The sequence below is a fragment of the Delphinapterus leucas genome, chromosome 5 (genome assembly GCF_059928025.1).
Source record: "Delphinapterus leucas isolate spDelLeu-1000000601 "Yukka" chromosome 5, BTC_Dleu_Yukka2, whole genome shotgun sequence".
NCBI lineage: Eukaryota > Metazoa > Chordata > Mammalia > Artiodactyla > Monodontidae > Delphinapterus > Delphinapterus leucas.
This window is the reverse complement of record NC_143133.1, coordinates 22,589,966-22,612,201: the sequence shown is the minus strand read 5'-3', so window position 1 is coordinate 22,612,201 and position 22,236 is coordinate 22,589,966. Positions and strand designations below refer to the sequence as shown.

Below are 22,236 nucleotides of genomic sequence, written 5' to 3'. Positions count from 1 at the left end.
ACGACAAGAAAAATGCTAGTTAAGTACTATAATGCTAGTTAAGTCACAAAAAGGGAAAAATCAAATTCAGTTGGAGTTATGAAAAGTTTCATAGAACAAGAGATATTTAAGCAAGGTATTTAAAGCTGAGTATAATTTTGACAGATGGAAATTCAACAACAATTTATGATTTTAAAAATCTCAAAAAAGTGGGTATAGAGGGAATGTACCTCAATATAATAAAAGCCATATATATCAATCCCATACCTAATATCATACAGTGAAAAGCTAAAAACTTTTCATCTAATATCAGGAACAAGACAAGGATGCCCACTCTCACCACTTTTGTTCAACATAGTATTTGAAGTCCTAGTCAGAGCAATTAGGCAAGAAAAAGAAATAAAAGGTATCCAAATTGGAGAGAGGTAAAACTGTCACTATTTTAGATGACATGATTTAATATATAGAAAACCCAAAGATTCCTCCAAAAACTTGTTAGAACTAATAAACGAATTCAGTAAAGTTGCAGAATACAAAATCAAGATACAAAAATCTGTTACATTTCTACACGTTAATAACAAACTATTGGAAAAAGAAATTAAGAAAACAATCCCATTTACAATTGCATTAAAAAGAATAAAATACCTAGGAATAAATTCAACAAGGAGGTGAAAGACCTGTACACTGAAAACTATAATACACTGATGAAAGAAACTGAAGACACAAACAAATGGAAAGAGTATCCATGCTCATGGATTGGAAGAATACTGTTATAACATCCATACTATGCAAAGCAATCTACAGATTCAATGCAATCCTTACCAAAATTCCAATGGCATTTTTCACAGAAATAGAACAACAAACCTAAAATTTGTATGAAATCACAAAAGACCCCAAAAAGCCAGAGCAATCTTGAGAAAGATGAACAAAGCTGAAGGCATCATGCTCCCTGATTTCAAACTATACTACAAAGCTCTAGTGATCAAAAGAGCATAGTGTTGGCACAGAAAGAGACACATAGATCAATAGAACAGAATAGAGATCCCAGAAATAAACCCACACATATACAATGAGTTAATTTATGACACAGGAGCCAAGAATATACAATAGGGAAAGGACAGTCTCTTCAATAAATGGTGGTGGGAAAACTGGAAAACCACATGCAAAAGATTAAAAATAGGCCACTATCTTACACCATACACAAAAATGAACTCACAGTGGATTAAAGACTTGAATGTAAGACCTGAAACCATAAAACTCCTAGGAGAAAACATAGGTGGTAAGCTCCTTGACATCAGTCTTGGTGATTTTTTTTTTTTCAGTGCCATACAGCATGTGGGAACTTAGTTCCCTGACCAGGGGTTGAACACATGCCTACTGCATTGGAAACACATAGTTTTAACCACTAGACCACCAAGGAAGTCCCTTGGAGGCGAATTTTTGAAACTGACCCCAAAAGTACAGGCAATAAAAGCAAAAATAAACAAGTGGGGCTACAACAAATTAACAAGTTTTGGCACAGCAAAGGAAACCATCAACAAAATGAAAAGGCAGCCTACTGAATGGGAGAAAGTATTTGCAAATCATATATCCTGCTAAGGAGCTAATATCCAAAACATATAAAAACTCATACAACTCAATAGCAAAAACAAACAATCCATTAAAAAAAAAAAATGGGCAGGGGCTTCCCTGGTGGTGCAGTGGTTGAGAGTCTGCCTGCCGATGCAGGGGGACACGGGTTCGTGTCCCGGTCCGGGAAGATCCCACATGCCGCGGAGTGGCTAGGCCCGTGAGCCATGGCTGCTGAGCCTGCGCGTCCGGAGCCTGTGCTCCACAACGGGAGAGGCCACAACAGTGAGAGGCCCGCATACCGCAAAAAAAAAAAAAAAAAAGGGCAGAAGATCTAAATAGACATTTTTCCAAAGACATGCAAACAGCCAAGAGGCACTTGAAAGGATGCTCAATGTCACTAGTCATCAGGAAATGTACATCAAAAATATAATGAGATATCACCTCACACATGTTAGTATGGCTATTATCAAAAAGACAAGGAATAACAAGTGTTGGTAAGAATGTGGAGAAAAGGGAACCCTCATGCACTGTTGGTGGGAATGTAATTGGTGTGTAGCCACTATGGAGAACAGTATGAGGGTTCTTCAAAAAAATTAAAAGTAGAACTAGAGGGTGATCCAGCAATTCCACTCCTTGGTATTTACTCAAAGAAAACAAAACACTAACTCAAAAAGATATATGCACCCCCATGTTCACTGAAGGGTTATTTTTAACAGCCAAGATATGGAAACAACCTAAGTGTCCACTGATGGATGAATGAAAAAAGAAGATGCGGTACACACACACACACACAAAGGAATACTATTATGCCATAAAAAAGAATGAAATCTTGCCATTTGTGACAACATGGATGGATCTTGAGGGTATTATGCTAAATGCAATACATTGGACAGAGAAAGACAAACACTGTATGATCTCACGTATATGTGGAATCAAAAAAACAACCACCACCACCACCACCCATAAACTCATAATATAAACTCCAAGTTATAAAATAAGTAACTCCTGGAGATGTAATATACAACATAGTGACTATAGTTAATAATAGTGTATTGTACATTTGAAAGTTACTAAGAGAGTAAATTTTAAAAGTTCTCACTGCAAGAAAAAAAAAATGTTGTAACTATGTATGAGGATGGAGGTTAACTAGACTTACTGTGGTGATCATTTCAGAATATATACAAATATCAGATCATTATGTTGTACACCTGAAACTAATCTAACGTTATGTCAACTACAGGAAGAAAAAAAGAAAATAGATGGGAAATAGATGGAAAGACATTCAAGATGGAGAAAAGAGCATAAACAAAATATGAGGGTTCTCTCTCTCTCCCTCTCTCTCATTCATCCGTGTTTTAGCACTTTAACCCAACACAAACATTCATTTTAAGATCTTCACTAAATCTTACTAGGTTAGCGTAAGTGAATGGTGTTAGGGGCTATATTGAGTCCTCCCGAAATTCATTATGCTTAAGTCCTAACCGCCCCCCCAGTACCTCAGAATATGACTATATTTGGAGATAAGGTCTTTAAAAAAATAATTCAGGTTAAAAGAGGTCATTAGGACAGGCCCTAATCCAATATAACCGGTGTCCTTATAAGAAGATACTAAGTTATAGATAGGCACAGAGAGAAGAGGATGTGAAGAAACAGGCCCATCTACAGGTCAAGCAGAGGTCTCTGAAGAAACACACCTGTGGACACCTTGATCTCAGACTTCTAGTCTCCAAAATTATGAGAAAATAAATTACTGTTGTTTAAGACATCCTGTCTGTGGTATTTTGCTAGACCAGGCCTAGCAAAACAACACATGCTGTTAGAGTTTCTAAATCAAATCTAATTTGGCAAAATTTCCCACTGTGATGTTATTTAAACCTTATTATTGTGTAGTTCTTTCCATTCACTAGTATCATGAAGAGAGTAAAGTTAAGGTGAAGAAAGGAAAAAGTGAGCCTTAAAAACAACTTTAGTTCTTTCAAATTTTATGCCCTATAAACTTGTCCATTCCAACCCTAACCATAACAAATTTTTGCCCTAAATTCTTTCCCCTAGAAAAGTATGTAGTGATTTCATGAAGCGTCACAGATCTCTCTTGTAGCACTTTATTCACCAGATCGCTAGATAACATTATCCCTGACAGCAACTGCTGCAACACAGTGCCCCAAATGGTCCACTACTAAGTAAAAGCTTTACCTCGATCCACCTTTTTGTCTCATACCGGAGGAAAATTAAAAGGTAAAATAGAAAATAAATTTAAATGGCATTTAACAAGCACATATCTAGGACTAAAACTATTCCTAAACGTCTGTAATTCCCCTTTTCAAGAAATAGACCTACCATATTTTTAGCTGCATCCCCAAAGAAACGTACAGCTGGGAAGTTAAGACCCAGGTGTCCACTTGCAAGAGTCAACAGACGCTCTGGAGCGGCTAGATTGTGGACCACAAACCCTGGCTCCGAAGGCAACACGGGAAACGTTCACACACGCATGTAAAAGGGTCTCCCGCACGCTCGTCCGGTCTAATACCCTTTCCTTTTCCTAATCTTGTGTTTACAAAATCGTTTGGCAAGGCTTTCAGTAGAGTGCAAATACTCCTAAGAGATTAGGCTCCCCCAAAACAAAACAAAAACTGATTGCAGACCACTGACACCTGCGCTTCAGGAACAGCAATGTCGGCGGAACACGGGAAAATACGGAGTTTTTTAGCAGAGAGACCAAAAAAAAAAAATCAGCTAATTCCATGAAAATCAACCAACAAAAAGGTTAAGCAGAGAACTATCGAACCTGGTGCTTTGGTAACAAGGGTGACTTGTAAAGTAACTCTCCTAATAAAACAGCCCTTCCGCCTTCTTCACTCAGCGGACGCGCGAATCCAGCAAGATTTCCTGATTTCGCGAGAACTTTTGGCAGCTCTGAATGCGCACGCGTCAGAATCGGAGGCCACGTGAGCAGCCCGGATCTAGCGCGGGGGCGAGGCGGGGTGGAGAAGCTGAGGAAGGGGAGGGCCATCAAGAAAACGGTGGCCTGGGCTTCTCTGGTGGCGCAGTGGTTGAGAGTCCGCCTGCTGATGCAGGAGACGCGGGTTCGTGCCCCGGTCCGGGAAGATCCCACATGCCGCGGAGCGGCTGGGCCCGTGAGCCATGGCCGCTGAGCCTGCGTGTCCGAAGCCTGTACTCCGCAACGGGAAAGACCACAACAGTGAAAGGCCCGCGTACCGCAAAAAAAAAATGAAAGGCGGTGGCCAACGGATGGGGTGGAACCTCAGCGGAGCTGGGAGGGCGTGGCGGGGCGGGGAGAAAGCGCGTAGGCCCCACCCCTCGCGGCTTTTCCCCGGAATAGCGTCACCCGCTCTATAAGAGAGCGTGTGGCGAAGGATTCGGCCTTTTACATCCGGGAAGCGTCGAGTTTAGGTGGAAGTATTGCGTTGTGTTTCGTGCGCTAAAATACTTAAGACAGAACTTTTGGCCAAGTTTGAAATGCAGGAGATACAACAGTCTTGTAGAAGTAGATCGACGTCAGCTTGGAAAACCTCTAGGTTCAAACTCCTGAGTGGGCTTAAATGTTCATTGATTCGCGGGGCAGCCACGTTCAACCGGGGGCGCTGAGTCGGAAAACTAGCGCCCGTGGGCCGTGGGCCTTCCGGCAAAGGTTAAATGCAGCTGATGACCCCGGTTAAGGTCATTAGCTCTGCTGTTGGTGTCATGTGGCCATCTTGAATCTACTCCGACACTATGAAATAATAACACCGCATCCTGATAACCCGCCAGTTTGATCCAGGTGGTGAGTAGTATCTGTAGTTGACCTTGCTGGTCTTTTCTGGGATTATGAATCTCCATGTATCTTTGGGACCTGTCAGCTGTGGCAGTCTCCCTTCCTAGCCATGGAAGAGCATATTCTTGTTTATTGGCAAAGCTGTCACCATCTAATTGGTATCAGATTCTGACTTGCACAAGTAACATTCTTCACTTTAAAAATCTGGAGGGTACTGGGTTATTGGGCAGACATCTAACTACTGTTCAAATGTTTTTAGGAAGCTGAGCTAATTGTTCCAGTGGATGATGGAAAACAACAAGGTACGTTCCTGTTATATATACATATTTATTTATTTATTTATTTCTGAATCTGAAACTCTTAGTGCTAACCTTATTTGGAAGGCCAAAATTGGTATATTTTGCTGGCATTTTGTAATTTAAAAGAGTAAATAGCCAACTGAATAGAAAGTAACTGAAGTAGCTGCTAAGACTCAGCACCATGAGGTAAGTACACAAATTAGAGTTTTATAAAGCTGGTTTTCTTCTCTTGCAGAAGTCAAGAAATCCAAAGCGATATGGGTGAAGTCTTATTAGCATCCTGAAGTACACTGCCAAATGTGATTTTAAATCTCAAGTATGGTATTTAAATGGAGAATAAATAAGTGCTTCCTTGCTATATCAATAAAAGCTCGATTTGTACAGATGTCAGTGTTCCCTGACTGAATGACTAATAAGTGCAAAGGTAACTACAAGTAGTGAACAGGCTACCTCCTGTTCCACTGTTGGGAGCTCGAGTGGAAGTAACATGAATTAGTATTGTTGTGTAAGGTGTTATTTGGAGAAAACTGTTATACATAAAAACCAGTTTACCCCTGAGGAAGAGAGCAGGGTCATTTAATACCACACAGAAAATTAAGGAAACTGCACAGTGAAAAGCTATGCACTTTATTTACACAGATGTGCGCTGAACACGTGCATCTTTAAAACTCACACTTAACATTTAACGAGAAAATTAAGCTATAATAAATGCATATTTTATGAACCAAGCATTCTACCTCAAGGTTGAGCAAACTGCAGGCCATCTGTTAACTATCTGTTCCTTAAGTTTGCCAGCCTCTGGTCTAGTTAAAAAGCCAATATAAATGTTTGCATCAGCGCTGTAGTTCAATTACAAGGATGGCCCATGAGGAACTTTCAGGAAGATAAATTTTCTCACCTGCATGGCAGGTTTTTCCTTTATCAAAGTCATGAGTGTTTAGAAAACGTTTTAATGCTATTCTACTTGAACTGCATTGCAGTTCTGCAAAGTAGTAAACTATAAAGCACTTTCAGGTTAGCACCAGTTGTTTTACATAGCTCAGAATTTACAAAAGGGATGCAATATGATACAGAAGGGAAAGGGATGGGGGTGAAGTCCCTCCCTGGCGAGTTAGCCATTTAAGAGGATTACTTAAGCATTCTTAATCCTATAGTTTGTACTCACCTCTTCACCTTTTTTTACTACCTGGGATTTTGAGAAGGACTCATGATAGCAGTCTACTCAAGTATCCTGAGGGCTTAGCTTTTATATTTGGGCAAAGATATTGTGCTGCTACCAAGAATGCCCTGTAGGATACATAATAAGCAGCTATCCCTTAAAACAGCCGGAGGGAAAACTTACCTTTAGACAGGAGAACCATGGGTTAGAGGGGTGGGAGGAGATGCTCTTGTCTGCATTGGGACTCTTCCTGTTCTGGAGTTTGGATTCAAAGCCTTTCAACAGCTGTGTCATCTTGGCCTCTGCCTGTTAACCCATTTGAAAACTAGAAATATTATAAAATCTTACCTTTTATAAATTGTCAATGAGGTGCATAGCCACCTAGCACATAAGTGGTATATGGATTAAACATAACAGTTATTTTAGACTTTCCCAAACTATAGACAGGGAAAACATTTTTAATAGTCTATTTTTATTAGATGGGACTGTATCAGGATAGTCTGCAGGTTTAAGTTAGTTACCAGAAGGTTGCAGTAGGTGGCACTCTTAAATCATGGTCTGGAAAACAGCATGATGCTAAAGAAAAAACATTTTTTTACCAAGCTGTAAATTTGAAGTGATTAAAAGTAATCAAGCAGATTGAATTAGGTTGTGCATTAAACAATTTGAAGGCATTCTTATGTTTTCAGGAATGCTGAAGTGTGCTAACAACATACAAGATAGCTAGAATGTTTTTCTCTTTAGTTGCCATAGTGCTTGGTACAAAGGCTTCATTCAGGAATGTACTGTGACAATGATATTCCTTTCCAGTCAGTTTATAATAGAATTCCTTTATCTTTTTTGGCCTTCGATTATCTCACGAAAGGCCAGAAAGATGTGGTCTGATATTTTTATCAGCCTAAGGAAAAAAGTCTGAGCTTAAAAAATTACATGAACAGAAAACAATGCCACTCTTATTTTTTTTTTTGGTGGGTGCGGTATGCGGGCCTCTCACTGTTGTGGCCTCTTCCGTTGCGGAGCACAGGCTCCGGACGCTCAGGCTCAGCGGCCATGGCTCACGGGCCCAGCTGCTCTGCGGCATGTGGGATCTTCCCGGACCGGGGCACGAACCCGTGTCCCCGCATCAGCAGGCAGACTGTCAACCACTGCGCCACCAGGGAAGCCTGCCACTCTTATTTTGAGTATAGTAAAGAGTTTTTTTTATGTCAAATGTAGGCTCTTTATATGAATATATACCATATTGATTCAGTTATAAAGGAGTTCTCGATCCAAGTAAATGTGAAAACAGCCTGACTGCACAATCAATATACAATAATCTCTGGAGAATGCTGAGAAACAGGCAGAGACAATACTCATGAGAATAATGAATTTAGTGTCCATTAAACTAATTTGGGTAGGCAACAATGCTAAATAAGGATAACCATTACTACACTGAGGTATCTGTAGCCAAAATGTTCACATCACAAATTCTCAAGCAGCAAAGGGGTGCACAGTTCTTACGACAACACGAAACACAGAAACACGGATCTCCGTTCCCACTAGTTGGCATCTCAGCTAAATGCCAATGTTGGAAAGTTTCCAACAGGTTCTCTAAATACTATTTTCTTGAGGTTTCCATGAAGGATTACAGTTTGGTGACACTTTTTATCCAAGGTACAAAGGCTGAGACTTTGGTATAAACACCAGGGGAATCCTTGACCCCACAGCCATATCCCCAGGAGGTCACCCCGTATACAACCCAGCTCTCTCCTGGCCGTTCACACATGAGTGGTCCTCCGCTGTCTCCCTGGCAGCTGTCCACACGTTTGTGTTCATGGAGGTTTCCAGCACAGAGCATCCTTCCTGTAAATCGACCCTTATAACGGTCTTCACAAAACCTCTTGGGAAGTAAGGGGATGGCTGCTTGTTGTAGAGTTCTTGAGTAGGCTCGTCCTATGCAGGCCAAATAATTGAATTAGATGCCAGGTAAAGATGGTAGTGAAAAGAGCTACATTTAACAGTTTAATGAACATTTAATAGCCCTATTAAAATAAAAAGCCCTATTGTGGCATTAGTGTAGTTTAAGTGGGTGATAACTATAAATGGTATTTTTTTTATTGTTTGCACTTAACCATACTCTAACTCTTCACTATTCTGTTTCTCAGTACCGCATTTTTTGAAGAATACTTTAGTAACGCTTACGGACTTGCCCAGTAGAAAAAGGTAACCTACAGATAGCACATTTGTGCAGGCTTTAGAATTTGAACTCTGTATATTAAAACACTAAGGGTGCGTTCATGCTGGCTCTGTATTAGCAAATCCACTGCTCTAGGACTCATCTACTTCACTGACTTGAGGATTAATTATAAATCTATATAAGCACATAAGGTGGCAATTACTATCCTCAAGAGAAACATGGCATTTCATAAAGATGGTTCAGAAACAACATTCTTACATAGAAACAGGTTGAAGTTTAGCCACTTGTTAACATATTCTATTTACTAGTAAGCTATTCATTCTCTATTTAGTGGCTAAAATGTATAATTGATAGGTTCTCCATGATAGCCTTTTCTTGGATCTAAACTCCACATTATTCTCCAATCCTATTTACTCAACTGGAGTGATTCATCCATAATAAAACATTCTGTAAAATTTACTTTCTTTGTCATCTCTATTCAGATGTAGTGTCTAAAGGGAGGTGACTGATTCCCTTTCCTGATGAAGTAATAATTTCAACAGCTATACTCCAGCCTTCAGTTTGCCTCAGATCAGCATAGCGTCGTGAGAAGGCATTTACTCTGACCTGATTCTATTATATCATTCAGGAAATGTTTCCACTTTTTAAGGTTTATTTCAGGATTGGTCGCAGAGCTTTTTCAGTATTGTGTATCTGCTACAGATGTTCTATATTTTGCTGCTATGAAATAATGTAAGTTTAAAGCCCAGATTTAATGTAGCATGGGATAAAATGAAAACAAATACTTATATTTACTAAATATAACCTTATTGAAATTATCACCTGTAGAAATACTTATTTGATGTTCTTTTCAGTTTTAATTACTTTTAATGGAGAGCAGTCAACCCAATCATTTCTCCTTACTCAGTCATTTGTGAGTCGAGCACCTAATCCAGGTGAGACCTAGATGTTTCGAAGACCACCCTGAGCAAGCACTAGCTGATGTTAACTCTAGCGAGACAATGCAGAAAGCTGTTTGCCTGAGAAGAGCACAAGCTGAACACTATCCTGCTCGGGGACGGGGAGGTGGGAAGAATGAGAAGGGGGTTGTGGAAGGAGAAACCCAAGTAAGTGAGCTGGATCCTTCCTCTTGAACCTCAGCAGCTCTGATTTTTGTCTGTTCTTCATTTAGGAATTCTGCATAAGATTTACTTTGATAAAGGGCTCCATTACAACAAAGAAACCATCAAACACCAAAGCCCTTTGCTGGGGTAGCTACATCAAAGTCATTAGGAAAACTTTTTAAAATAGAGACAGCTAGGCCCAAGTCCTGAGTCGGGTCTAAGTTCTAATGGGAACCACAGTACCCTCAGGGTATGAATCCAGATTACACGCATGCATCTCACACTTGGCAGAATTTCCAAACAACTAAGCCTGAACCCCCTTTAAGATTTTGCTACCCACTGTACACTCAAATGTATGGATAATCCCAGACACAAGCAGGTGCCCAGATTTTAATTGTTTCTTTGGGTTATTTGTTACCTGTGTCTCCCCATCCTGTTATGTAACAGTTGGAGGCTGTTTTCTGTGGCCTCTCTCTCCGGAGTGGCAAACAGGCTGGCAAAACGTGGCTGCTGAATCTGGCACATTGTTCTTCTGGTCCTTGTAATCTAACCAGGGCGATGTCGTAGTCACTGCTGTCTGGTCGATACTCCCGGTGAATCACAATCTGCTGAACTCCAATTTCTTCCTCAAACTCCTCCGGCACCAGAGTATGATAATCCCCAACCCGAACAGCATAGTTCCTAGTGCTGTTACCATACCTGGGGGGCAGAGAGAGCTAATGGGAGGCTTGTTTCAAATGTTGTAAATTGGTAACTGTCAGCCAGGAAGGTTAATAGAGGTGCTTGTAAGTCTTTCTTCCAAATCATTAATCCCTTTTATAAGTTTAACCTTCCTTTCCTTTTCTCTGATCCCACTGCTCTCGGGCTCACACTCTAAACCCACTGTCATCACTTTTTTTCTTCATTCATTTCACTATTTAACCCAGGTTACCATCTGTTTTCTGAGAAGGAGCAAATGTGGAAAGTAAGGACTAATCACTAACCTGTCATTTCCCCACCATGAAAAAGGATCAAAACAGGAACAAAGAGTATAGGGCAAAATTACCATCCTGTGTTTGCTGTCATCATTTTTCTATCATTTCCAAGATTGTTAGTTCATCCTGAAATTCCATGAGGGCAGAAAGTATGTCTGATTTAACTCTGTATCCCCCAAAGCACTTAGCACAATCCACTTTACTCCCCTTTTCTGTGAACTGAATGCAAACCAAAACTATCTTCAGGGCAACATACATTCGTTATATGCTCTCATCTCTTAAATCTTTGTTCAGACGTCACCTCAGTAAGACCTACCTTGACATCTAAAATTGCAACCCACCCTTGCTTGTGCTCCCATCCCCCAGCACTCCCAATATCCTTAATCTGCTTTACTTTTCCTTTTTTATTAAACACTACTTTCTAACAAGTTATCTAACTTACTGTTTATTGTATTTATTGTTCTCTGCCTCCCCGCCCCCCCCCCGACCTTGAACAAACGGCACTCAAGGGCAGGGATCTTTGTGTTCACATTGAGAATAGTGATGCCAGTTAAGTAGGAATGCAGCATATGTTTGTTGATTTAGTGAATGAATGAATGAATGTTTATTTTTAATGAATGTGTCTTTTTTCCATAGGAACTATTCAATTAAAATAGAAATACAATATTTACTTGATTGACAGTTCTCAGCCTGTTTTTCAGCCAGCATACCTTGATTCTGATACATCTGCCTAAAGCAGTTTCTCAACCTCAGCACTACTGACATTTGGGACCAGATTATCACTTGTTGCAAGGGGCTGTGCTGGGCATTGTAGGATGTTTAGAAGCATCCCTGGCCTCAATTCACTAGATGCCAGTAGCATGCACACTCACATACACACACCCCAGTTTGACAGCCAAAAATGTCTCCAGATATTTCCAAATATTCCCTAGGGTGCAAATTGTCCCCACTTGAGAACCACCAACCTAAAATACATCATCCAACCCACCTCCTGATCACTTCCTCTTCCTCACTGAAGAGTATAGCACCTTGCTCGCTTTGCCTCTATAGCTACTTAAAACATTCTCAATGACTTAATTCCCAACACCTTTCCCTTTTAGTTCCCTAACCTCCTCACCTGCAGAGAGTGTTTTCTCTACTTGATCTCAGCCCCCCACCTACAGCTCATACTCACCAAATATTACACATTTTTGAAGTCTTGATTTCAAGCATCTCGTCTTGACAGTTTTACAGCTCTACTCATACTTAAGTACCTCCTATCTTTACAGTTTCACAGCTCCATCCACAGCTCTTCACCCCCACTGGACTTCAATCCGTCGGCCCCACTAGTTTTTTAATGTCATTCTCACTCTGCTTATGACTTCTTACAAGGCTTGGATTCCATCATCACTCTTTTGCAAAAACTCTCAATCCTTCTTTCCCTGATCTGCCAAAACTCCAACTCTGGCTTCATCAACTCACCACCTACTTACCGCTAGCATCTGACTATTCAAAGGGAAAAACAAACATTTAACAGCTCTCACCTTAATTTTTTTTTTTAATCAAAACTTCAATATCTTCCACTGGAAACGGGGCCTGTTCTTGAATGTGAATTTAGAGAAGTGGTATTCAAACACTGGAAGTTTCTAGTGACTGCCTATTTGAAATAACCTTTCATTTATTCCTATAACATTCTGGAAGTTATAAGTTGCTCAAAGATTCTTATAGCCCTAAGTAGGGCTCTGACAACATTGCAATATATAAAGTGATTTTCTTAACTGTGTCAGCTCAAAAAACTGAACAATGCAACAAAGATGATTTAGCTTATACAACCACCTACCAGTGATCTATGAAACTAATAATTTCCTGTGGTTCCTTGAAATTCTCCATTTTCAACCTTAAATTATCACATATCTTTAAAGTTCAGAAGGCTTTTTGTATATTGTACCTAGAGACTATCTTCTTATGGGTTCCACTTCAAACTTTAAGTTGAGGATTATTTCATATCCTGAAACTCTAAAAAGTAATAGTCATGAAGAATAATCACATATTTAAATAACTCTCACTTCTACTTTCTGTGTATTGATACTAATGCATTATAAAAATTCAATATGACTCATTAATATATTCAGGTTTTAAAGCAAAATCCCAAGTGATTTATGTTTCTAACAAGAATAACTATCAATGCATCCTTGAAAGTGCTGCTGAAATGTTTCATATATCTTTGGAATGGAATTTAAGAAATTATCTCAAGCTTCACTGTCCAGTACAGTAGCCACATGTGGTTAATGAAGCGCTTGAAATGCAGTTGGTCCAAAATGAGATGTGCTAAAAGTACAAAAATATGCACAAGATTTCAAATATTTACTATGAAAAAAGAATATAAAATATATTGTTTCTCTAGATAATAAGACTATCAGATATCTCAATTTTATATCCTATTTTGCAATGATATTTTGGATATACTGAGTTAAATGAAATATATCATATATAATATGGGTGAAGTTAATTTCAGCCATTGGTTTTTTAATCTTTTAATGTGGCTACTAGAAACTTTAAACTTATATACATGATTTGTATTTGTGGCTCACATTATATATCTAGTAGATAACACTGGTCTAGAGAAATACTATGGCATAAAGTAGGCATCCTATTTTTAAATTTTTCTTTAATGCAGTTTCTTGTGTTGCTTATAACTTTTAAGCTCGAGTTATGAGACATTCCCTTCATATGTCAACTTTTTATATTTAAGATAATTACATTACTGTTCAACCAAAAAAAAGTTATTGCAACAATATTTTCCATTCTTTGAAGAAGAGCTGTGATACAGTTAAAATAATCCTTGCATCTAAACTGGCTATATAAATATATCCTACATTATCTAAAAATTGAGTCTTCAGCCAGTGAACAAAGAAACAGGACATTACTACTGCAAGGAAATTTATTTTTTAAATATCCCAGTTTTAAAGTCTTGGGAAATCTTGCCTTAACGAGTCACTTCATGCCTGGATTACTACAGCAGTCTGCTAAATGGCCTTGCTGCTTCAAGTTTCAACTTTTTCAAGCCATCCTTCACATTGCAGCCAGAGCAATGTTTCTATCTAATAATATAACTACTCTTCTGGACACCCCTCCAGATAGATACCCTTCACTGTCTACATAGTAAAGTTCAAATTCCTTAAATGATAGGCAAACCCATCCAAGAATGGCCCTTGTCCACCTCTCTGATACCACCCTCGTCCTCGTGTCTGTGTCCCTGTCATTCTGGCCACTTGAAGAGGCATCTGACAAACCTGTCTTTATTCAGACTATTTGCAATATCATTCCCTCCACCCCTCATCCTAACATGGCAAAAACTGATCTTATCTTTCAAGTCTCAAGAGCTCCTAGGAAGCTCTTCCTGCCCTCCCTGAAAGCTAGCCAATCCTTCTTTTGAACACTCCCAGTAGCACCGTCAGAGCGTTTATAACAGCTTCTACAACTTAAGATGTCAGGTCTCCCCAGTTAAAGGCTCCTTAAGTGTAAAGACTATGTCATGCTCACTTTTGTATCCTCAGCACCAAGCAAAGTGGTTTGCACAGAGAAAGCTCTTAATAAATATATGTTAAATGACTTCTTTTGGAAGACACGTTCTGTTCACATACATACACTCTGATCCCGAACTTACAGAAATGAGACCTCCTCTCACCAATTCCTACGTTATAACAACACCATCACAAAAGTTACTTTTTAAAAAAAGTCTCCACAAAGATCTAATGTTCTCATTAATACTGGCTGTTCATCAGAATCACCTGTACCACTTTTAAGAATACAAATGTCTAGGGGCTTCCCTGGTGGCGCAGTGGTTGAGAGTCCGCCTGCCGATGCAGGGGACACGGGTTCGTGCCCCGGTCCGGGAGGATCCCCCATGCCATGGAGCGGCTGGGCCCGTGAGCCATGGCCGCTGAGCCTGCGCGTCCGGAGCCTGTGCTCCGCAGCGGGAGAGGCCACAGCAGTGAGAGGCCCGCATACCGAAAAAAAAAAAAAAAAGTCCCATTACTCTGTGTCTCATCTTTCTAATTATAATGTCTAATAATTTATATATTTCTGATTTTCAGAGCAGCATTCTCTGACAATTTCCAGCTTCTTTGGTGATTCTAGGCAAAAAAGTCAAATAGATAAAATCAGGTAAAGCTATATTCTTGATCAAATCAAATTTGCAGAAGAATTACAGAAATGAAAGAATCCTTGTTTTGGGCACATTCTTTCCTCCAAAGTGGCATTTGTTATCAGAACAAGCAATTAAAAGAAATTAGTTTAACATTCAGGAATTTTTCTCTCAATTATATTGCCATACCACCATAGAGAGAGGGTCATTTTACAGTACTTGTAGTAATGATTTAAAGTAGAAAATAGTGGGAGTTCACTGGCGGTCCAGTGGTTAGGACTCCATGTGTCCACTGCAGGGGTCAGGGGTTCGATCCCTGGTCAGGGAACTAAGATCCTGCAAGCCACATAGCGTGGAAAAAAAAAAAAAAGTAGAAAATAGCAAAAGCAAGCAATTTATATTGTGTAAAATTCATAGGGCAACTGCAGAAAAACTTAATTTATCCAAGTTTCTGCTTCAAACTGCCAATGGGATATTGCATTCCAAAGTCTGTATTAACACTAGGAAAAATGTGAAAAATGGGATAGAAGGCCTTTAAATGGTGATTCACCAACTACCTCAGTTACCCTCGTTAACGTTGGCATAAAAGAATGTTTTGGACACCTCACAATACGTGAAAGCTATGAATGTAGAGCTGGATTACTAGAACTGTCAGCCTTCCAGTAAGGTACCCTCATCATACAGAGACAACTCTATAGGAAATGAGTGTAACAGGATGGTGGATGTGAGTAACTATGTATGTTCTGATCTCATCATCCCCAGGCCATCATTCCTAGATTATTCTGATATAAGGATTACATAAAAGAGTGACTACTCTGTGGGGGCAAAACAAATAAACATAAAAAACTGTCATCCCGTAGAATAAAGTAACACAGACGGTGACAGCAATCTATGCCTATCGTTCAGAATGGCTATTCAAGAGCACTAGCCTACATCATCACTGCAAGACTTAGGCACCAAAGGAGGCCCCATGAACAAGAAGCTATTTTATATATTGAAGTCCAGTAGTTAAAGCAGCAGAGATACAAACAGAAAGGAAACGGGAGTGAGAGAGATAATTTCAAAATATGAAATCTAGGTCCCCTAGCAGTGGGTCTTAAGTTAGACTCCCAAGAAATCTAAAAAATGGTAACCTCTCAGAACCTGACCGCATTGCTTCTGTACTACAGTGTCTACAATTCCAGAGGAAAACTATTTTTTGCAAACTTCAGTGTTTCTGATGATTAAAGGAGGGTTGTTTTCATCCAAAGTCCCTGAACCCAGAAGACAAAATTTGGAGTTTGTTCTAATCACTGGTAACTGTCCTTATGGCTGTCAATAAACTTCCTGGAATAAAGATGTGAGGTGTAGCCTCCTCGGGCACTTCAGAACAAGTCTATGAAATCCGGTAAAGGTTACAAACCAAGTCAGATGAATTTGTAACACCTTTGCGAAACAATTTTCTCCCTACTCACATTAAAAGAGTCTTGCGGTCTATCCAAAGCACGTCAAAAAGTTGCGTGTCATAATCTGCTCCTCTGTTTTTAATCAGCTGTCTTTTATACCGCACAGATAATGGGAAGAGACTCAGAACGACGTATGGAAGGAGTTATCTGTTGATCTAGATTTAAAATACCACCATCCTCTAAAGAGTCCAACATCCTTAAACATACCCACTACCTGGCAACCGAGCCCCCACTTTCATCCTGCATCCATCATTTAGGAGGGTCTGGTATGTGCCAAGTAATACACGAGACACTTGGTTTATAAACACAAATGAGACCATTACTGACTTGAAGCAATAATCTAGAAGGATCAGGTCAAGGGAGGAATAATGACATGTAAACAAACAAACCCAAACATGTACCTTAAAAAAAAAAAAAAGACCTTTGAGGGAGCTCAAAAGTCAGATCAAAGTTTTCAACCTCAAGTGGAATTTTTGGGCAATTTCCCAACTTTAATACTTTAAGCCTTGGACCCCTAAGTCTATAACTTTTAGCAGAGAAAGATTTACTTGAAAGAGAAGGAGTCTTGAACAAGAGGAGAAAAATCTAAACTGAACGTACTGAATTATTTTGCTTAAATTCTAAGCGCAAGACGGGCTTCTCCAGTTTCTCTGCAGTTTCCTACCTCGTTTTTCTCCACTAGTCAGTGGGATAAAATCATCCTGAATTCTCTACTTTTGCTCATAATAATCTTTGATTCCTTTTTGTGAACCCCAACATAATAAGAGCCAACATTCGTTTTGAATTTTACAGTTTATAGAATACTTTCACATACTTTGCAGATCATTTGTTCCTCACTGTAGAACGTTATTGCCTTCATTTTACAGATGAGAAAATTGAGGCTCCCAGAGGTTAAAATAATTCCCACAAAGTGAAACAATTAACAGTTGGAGGAGCTGGAACTGTAACCTTGGTCTTGATGGCCAGATCCCAGTCGCTGGTTACACAGTACCAAGTTCTATTGATTTCTATCAGGGTCTCTACCTTCTCTCCCTCCTTTTCTACCTTCTATCTTTATTACAATAGCCTTATAACCAGTCTCCCTCCAGTTCCTACCACAGTCGGTTTAATCACTTGGTAACATGGACCAATTTGAGTCACTCCAGAAAAAGGCACAGAAGCATGTATGCAAATATTTCTCATATAACTTGAACCCTGTTCACAGACCCCTGCCCCCAGATCTATCCCATACATCTCCTAAAACTCCTCTATGATCATATTTCAAGGCTCAAAAACCTTTAGTGTTTTCCCACTGCCTAGTGAATGAAACAGATTCAGCACCCTGGCATTCCAGACCTTTCCTGCTTCTTTACTGTAAGTCCGCTATACAAATTGCAGATCCACGATCCTAACTAATAACTGGCATCCTTCAAATATGCTTTATGCTTTCTTTCTCACCACTGTGCTCTCAACACGAAATGTTATCTACCTCCAGCCTCTACCAATACACGAATCCAGCCTCTTTGCTTGAACAGACTTCATAACAGAACTCACTCCTCCTCCCACATACAGCCCATCCCAGCTTTGTCTTGTGTTAAAGAAATAAAAAGGAAACAACAGACCTCTTTCCTATTTTAAAATGAAAATTACCTTTCATTAGCATTTGTGGTATTTGAAGTAACAGGTAATGAATTTAATCTGATTCCACACTCTCGCCTTTCTGCTTGCCTTCCTTAGTGCACCATGTCACTTTGTCAGAGGATGGCACTCGGAACTGAGCACAGTTCTCTCTGTTTGATAGCGACAGTGCTTTTGCCCCCTACAACAGCTTGAGCACAGGACAGAAGAGCAAGCGTCTTGTTGTGTTGGCGCTGTTCTGTCAGGGCTGCCCAAGGCTGATTAACTTTGTGGGCAACCACATGGCATCACTGACTATTAAGGTTGCAGGATGCTAAAACCCATAAGGTCTTTTTCACGTGTGCTGCATTCAAGCCAGGTTTCCTGAACTAAAGGCAGCATTTTACTTCCTCTTTATTCCACATTACTTTTTTATTTTTTTTTTTTGCGGTACGCAGGCCTCTCACTGCTGTGGCCTCTCCCGTTGCGGAGCACAGGCTCCGGACGCGCAGGCTCAGCGGCCATGGCTCACAGGCCCAGCCTCTCCGCGGCATGTGGGATCTTCCCGGACCGGGGCACGAACCCGTGTCCCCTGCATCGGCAGGCGGACTCTCAACCACTGCTCCACCAGGGAAGCCCTCCACGTTACTTTTTTATTAGAATCAGCCTACCAATATTCTTTGCCACCATGAATCCAGTCTTCTAAGATATTACGTGTCCCTCCCAATCTCCTGGCATCAAAAATATGATTAATTTATCATCAGTGTCCCGTTTCAGTTTAGTGATTAATATGTTGAATAGGGCAAGGATAAGTATCCTGTTAACTCCATTATATCCTTCCTCATCATCATTCTTCAAAAGTCCAGACCACATTCTGTTCTATCCAGGAGCAAGAGGGTCTTAACCTTTAACGTTCACGAGAATCATCAAAGATGCTTGATAAAAATGTAAACTCCCGGGTCTTAGCTCCAAAGATTCAGTAGATCTGGGATAGGGGCCCAGAAATCTGGATTTTTAATAAGCTGAATGTATTGGGTTGGCCAAAAGGTTCATTCGGGGTTTCCCGTAACATCTTACAGAAACACCCGAATGAACTTTTTGGCCAACCCAATACCTAATATTGCGGTGAAAAGACCACACTTTAAAAATGGTGCTCTAAACTTTTTTCGATCCCATATGTCTCCCTCCTCTGGGTTCCTATAGCTGCATTAAAAACTCATGGTACCAAGGGTCCTATCCATCTTATTCTCCGAGATATTTCTAGCGCATGGCACATTCCTGGGAACATTACAGGCTCAATAACTTTTTGTTAAGTTAATAAATGAATCTTTATTGTCTGTGCCATTCATGTAACACAGGACTATATTAAACCCACTGGTATATAGGTGAACTCTCAAACTCAATTATTACCGCAGAAATGACAAAGGCTATGTAAAATACAGATTTGTGTCTTCTGCAGCACCTTGAACATGGAATATTACTCCATAATATTTATCAAAATAGATAAGAGGAAGTGAATAGAGATTCTAGAAACAAAGATACATGAGAACTTGGCAAACAACACAGTTGACATAAACCAGCTGGTAAAGAATGGAATGTTTAGTTTTAAAAGGTACTGGGAAAACTAACTATCCATAAAGAAAAATATAAAATTAGGTCCCTTCCTTATACCATATACCATACACACACACCAAAAAAACTGTAAACAGATTAAAAATCTAAATAGGAAAAGCAAAATTGTAAATTTCTTTTTGTAAAAAACTACCATCTTCATATGGGGCTAAAGAAGAATTTTTAAAATAAGATATACAAAGCTTTTATAAGACTTAAAAAATTGACACATTTAAATATATTAAAATTAAAACATCTTCATAAGAAAGAAACCTTAAACTAGGGAAAGGACATGCCCCAGATTGAGAAAAGTTATTTGTAACACATAATAACAAAGATTCTGTACAAAGAATATATCCCCAAATATGTTTAAATCAATTACAAAAGACAATCGAATAGAAAAATAAGCAAAGGATGTGAACAAATAATTCATGAAAGAGGAAGACACTAATCAGGAAAATAGAATTAAAAAGAAATCCGAAAACTCTAAGACTGGCAAAAATTGAAAATGTTGATGGTATCAAGTTGGGGTAGGGATGTGAGGAAACAGGAACTTACACATTGCTCTGATATAAACTGATACAGTTACTTTAGAACATAAGTTGGCAGTGTCTAGTAAAATTGAACGGCACCCATACTCCAGGACCCAGCACAATGCTCCCACATGTCTGTACCAATGAGACACGTAATGGATATCTAATGCAACATTGTTTTTTAATAATGAAAGAATGGAAACCACCTAACCTTCCACCAGTAGGAGAATAAATAAACTGAGGTTGGTTTCGTCTTACAATAGGAGTTAACACTCATATGGCAGTTAAAATCTACATGGATGGATTGTAAATACACAATGAAGCCATATATTTTCACATATGATAAAATACAAAACAAATTTTTGGTTGTAACAATTTTTCAACACTATGGTACATGTTTTACTTAAAACATTTTATGAGTATTTTTAAGTACACAGAATAGTGAAACCCCTTGTACTCATCACCTTGATTCAATAACTATCAATATTTGCTAAGCAATGGTATACATTTTTAAATACTAAAATTTATGCTGAGGAAATGTCCATTAGCCAGGGCCCACAAAAGAGCACAGGACAAGGAGAAAGGACCACTAGGTTCTAGTGCAGGTGCTGTCACCATAAGCAGTGTGACTCTGGCACACTGAATCTCTCTGCATGGCTTCCCCTCTGAACTGGGAAAACTTCAGATTGGGCTGATAAAATTCCTGGGACAAACGGAAATAATCAGGATGCAACCTGACAGGTACAAATAGAGAAATCTAAAAGACACAGAACACCAAGAAGACCCAAAGGTTCTAAAATTCAAATCAAAACACCAAATCAAAACACTAAACCTGGACTCCCTATTCCTTACCATTCATAATCAAATAATCTGAGGTCTCTTCTAGCGATATGGGGATATGATTTCATCCTCAGATATGTTCTTGGGGGAAGCACAAACACAGCTGCCTCCCCTTCAAAAACCGATCTTGTCTTCTCCTTAACTCTAGAGTTTGCTTTAACACCAGGTAGCAGGTAGCTTCCTGAGAGCTCTGTTTGCTCCTGATGTTTCCCCCTCACTTCCACAGTGCCACTGGTAGAGACAAGGAAGGCCTACAGCCTGGCTCTGACACCCCAAGTTTCTAGCACGCTGTAGAGCAGGAAGGGATTGGAAGAACTGGCAAATAAGAGCCAAACCGAGTTGTTTGGAAAGGTGGACACATACCTCTTGAAGCAGTGTGCTGCTGTAAGGACCCAGCAGCTACTCAGGAGTGTGGCCCCGCAAAGGAGTCTGCCATCTCCATGGGATGACTTGAGCCGGAGGGACACTTGCCAAGGCCAACCACCCCTAAGAAGAAAGTAAGCCACTCATCAATATCCATAAAAGGCCGAAAAGCAAGGACAGTCATCCAGCAAAACAAGGACTTAGAAGGCTTGCATGTGGGAGGAAAGAAGTAAAAAGGGGATTCTAGGATGTAGACTCCCTTCCTACTTTCAGAATGAATATTCTTACAACTTTGAGCAGACCACCCTGAAGACTTGCTTATAGCATGTGTATGCATCCCACCAAATTCTGACGTTTTTGGAAACAATCTGTGTCTTCTTTATATTTCATGATTTGAAGCATATTTTCTCCCTCACCTAAGCAGCCTGAAGAAGTTTTTTTTTTGTTTTGGCTTGTGGAATCTTAGTTCCCCGATCAGGGATTGAACCCAGGCCACGGCAGAGAAAGCACCGAGTCCTAACCACTGGACCACCAGGGAATTCCCCGGAAGAAGTATTTAATAAGCAAAGTACTGGTTTTCCACTAGTAAATTCAACAAATAAAAAAATTATATTAAAATGAGTCAAGTCCAAAACAAATATATTCTAAATTAAACAAATTTGTAGTTATACATTTTTTTCAGATTTCC

The 22,236-nt window shown here is 39.6% G+C and overlaps 1 protein-coding gene, 1 long non-coding RNA gene and 1 other non-coding gene across 4 annotated transcripts in view; 2 read left to right on the top strand and 1 right to left on the bottom strand.

The window, feature by feature from the left end:
* The first annotated feature begins 4,914 nt into the window (after positions 1–4,914).
* The window catches only part of LOC111186070 (uncharacterized), a 33,984-nt gene continuing 16,662 nt past the window's right edge, over positions 4,915–22,236 (top strand). Inside the window, exons 1-4 of the long non-coding RNA XR_002647747.3 lie at positions 4,915–5,332; positions 5,583–5,625; positions 5,858–6,046; positions 8,926–22,236. The exon at positions 8,926–22,236 is cut by the window's right edge and continues 16,662 nt beyond it. This is a non-coding gene — a long non-coding RNA (uncharacterized LOC111186070). The remainder of the gene's footprint in view (positions 5,333–5,582; positions 5,626–5,857; positions 6,047–8,925) is intronic.
* On the top strand, positions 5,383–5,513 carry LOC115801985 (small nucleolar RNA SNORA24). The gene has a single exon (XR_004022359.1). It is a non-coding gene; the product is annotated as a small nucleolar RNA SNORA24 (small nucleolar RNA).
* PRSS12 (serine protease 12) overlaps positions 7,043–22,236 on the bottom strand; it is a 65,759-nt gene continuing 50,565 nt past the window's right edge. The window contains exons 11-13 of one of the 2 annotated variants that reach the window (XM_022596283.3): positions 21,549–21,671; positions 10,479–10,759; positions 7,043–8,713 (exon numbers count right to left, since the gene is read on the bottom strand). In XM_022596283.3, coding sequence (XP_022451991.1) covers positions 8,406–8,713; positions 10,479–10,759; positions 21,549–21,671 — 712 coding nt within the window. In that variant the 3' untranslated portion in view covers positions 7,043–8,405. The remainder of the gene's footprint in view (positions 8,714–10,478; positions 10,760–21,548; positions 21,672–22,236) is intronic. The other variant, XM_089911297.1, reaches the window with a different exon arrangement.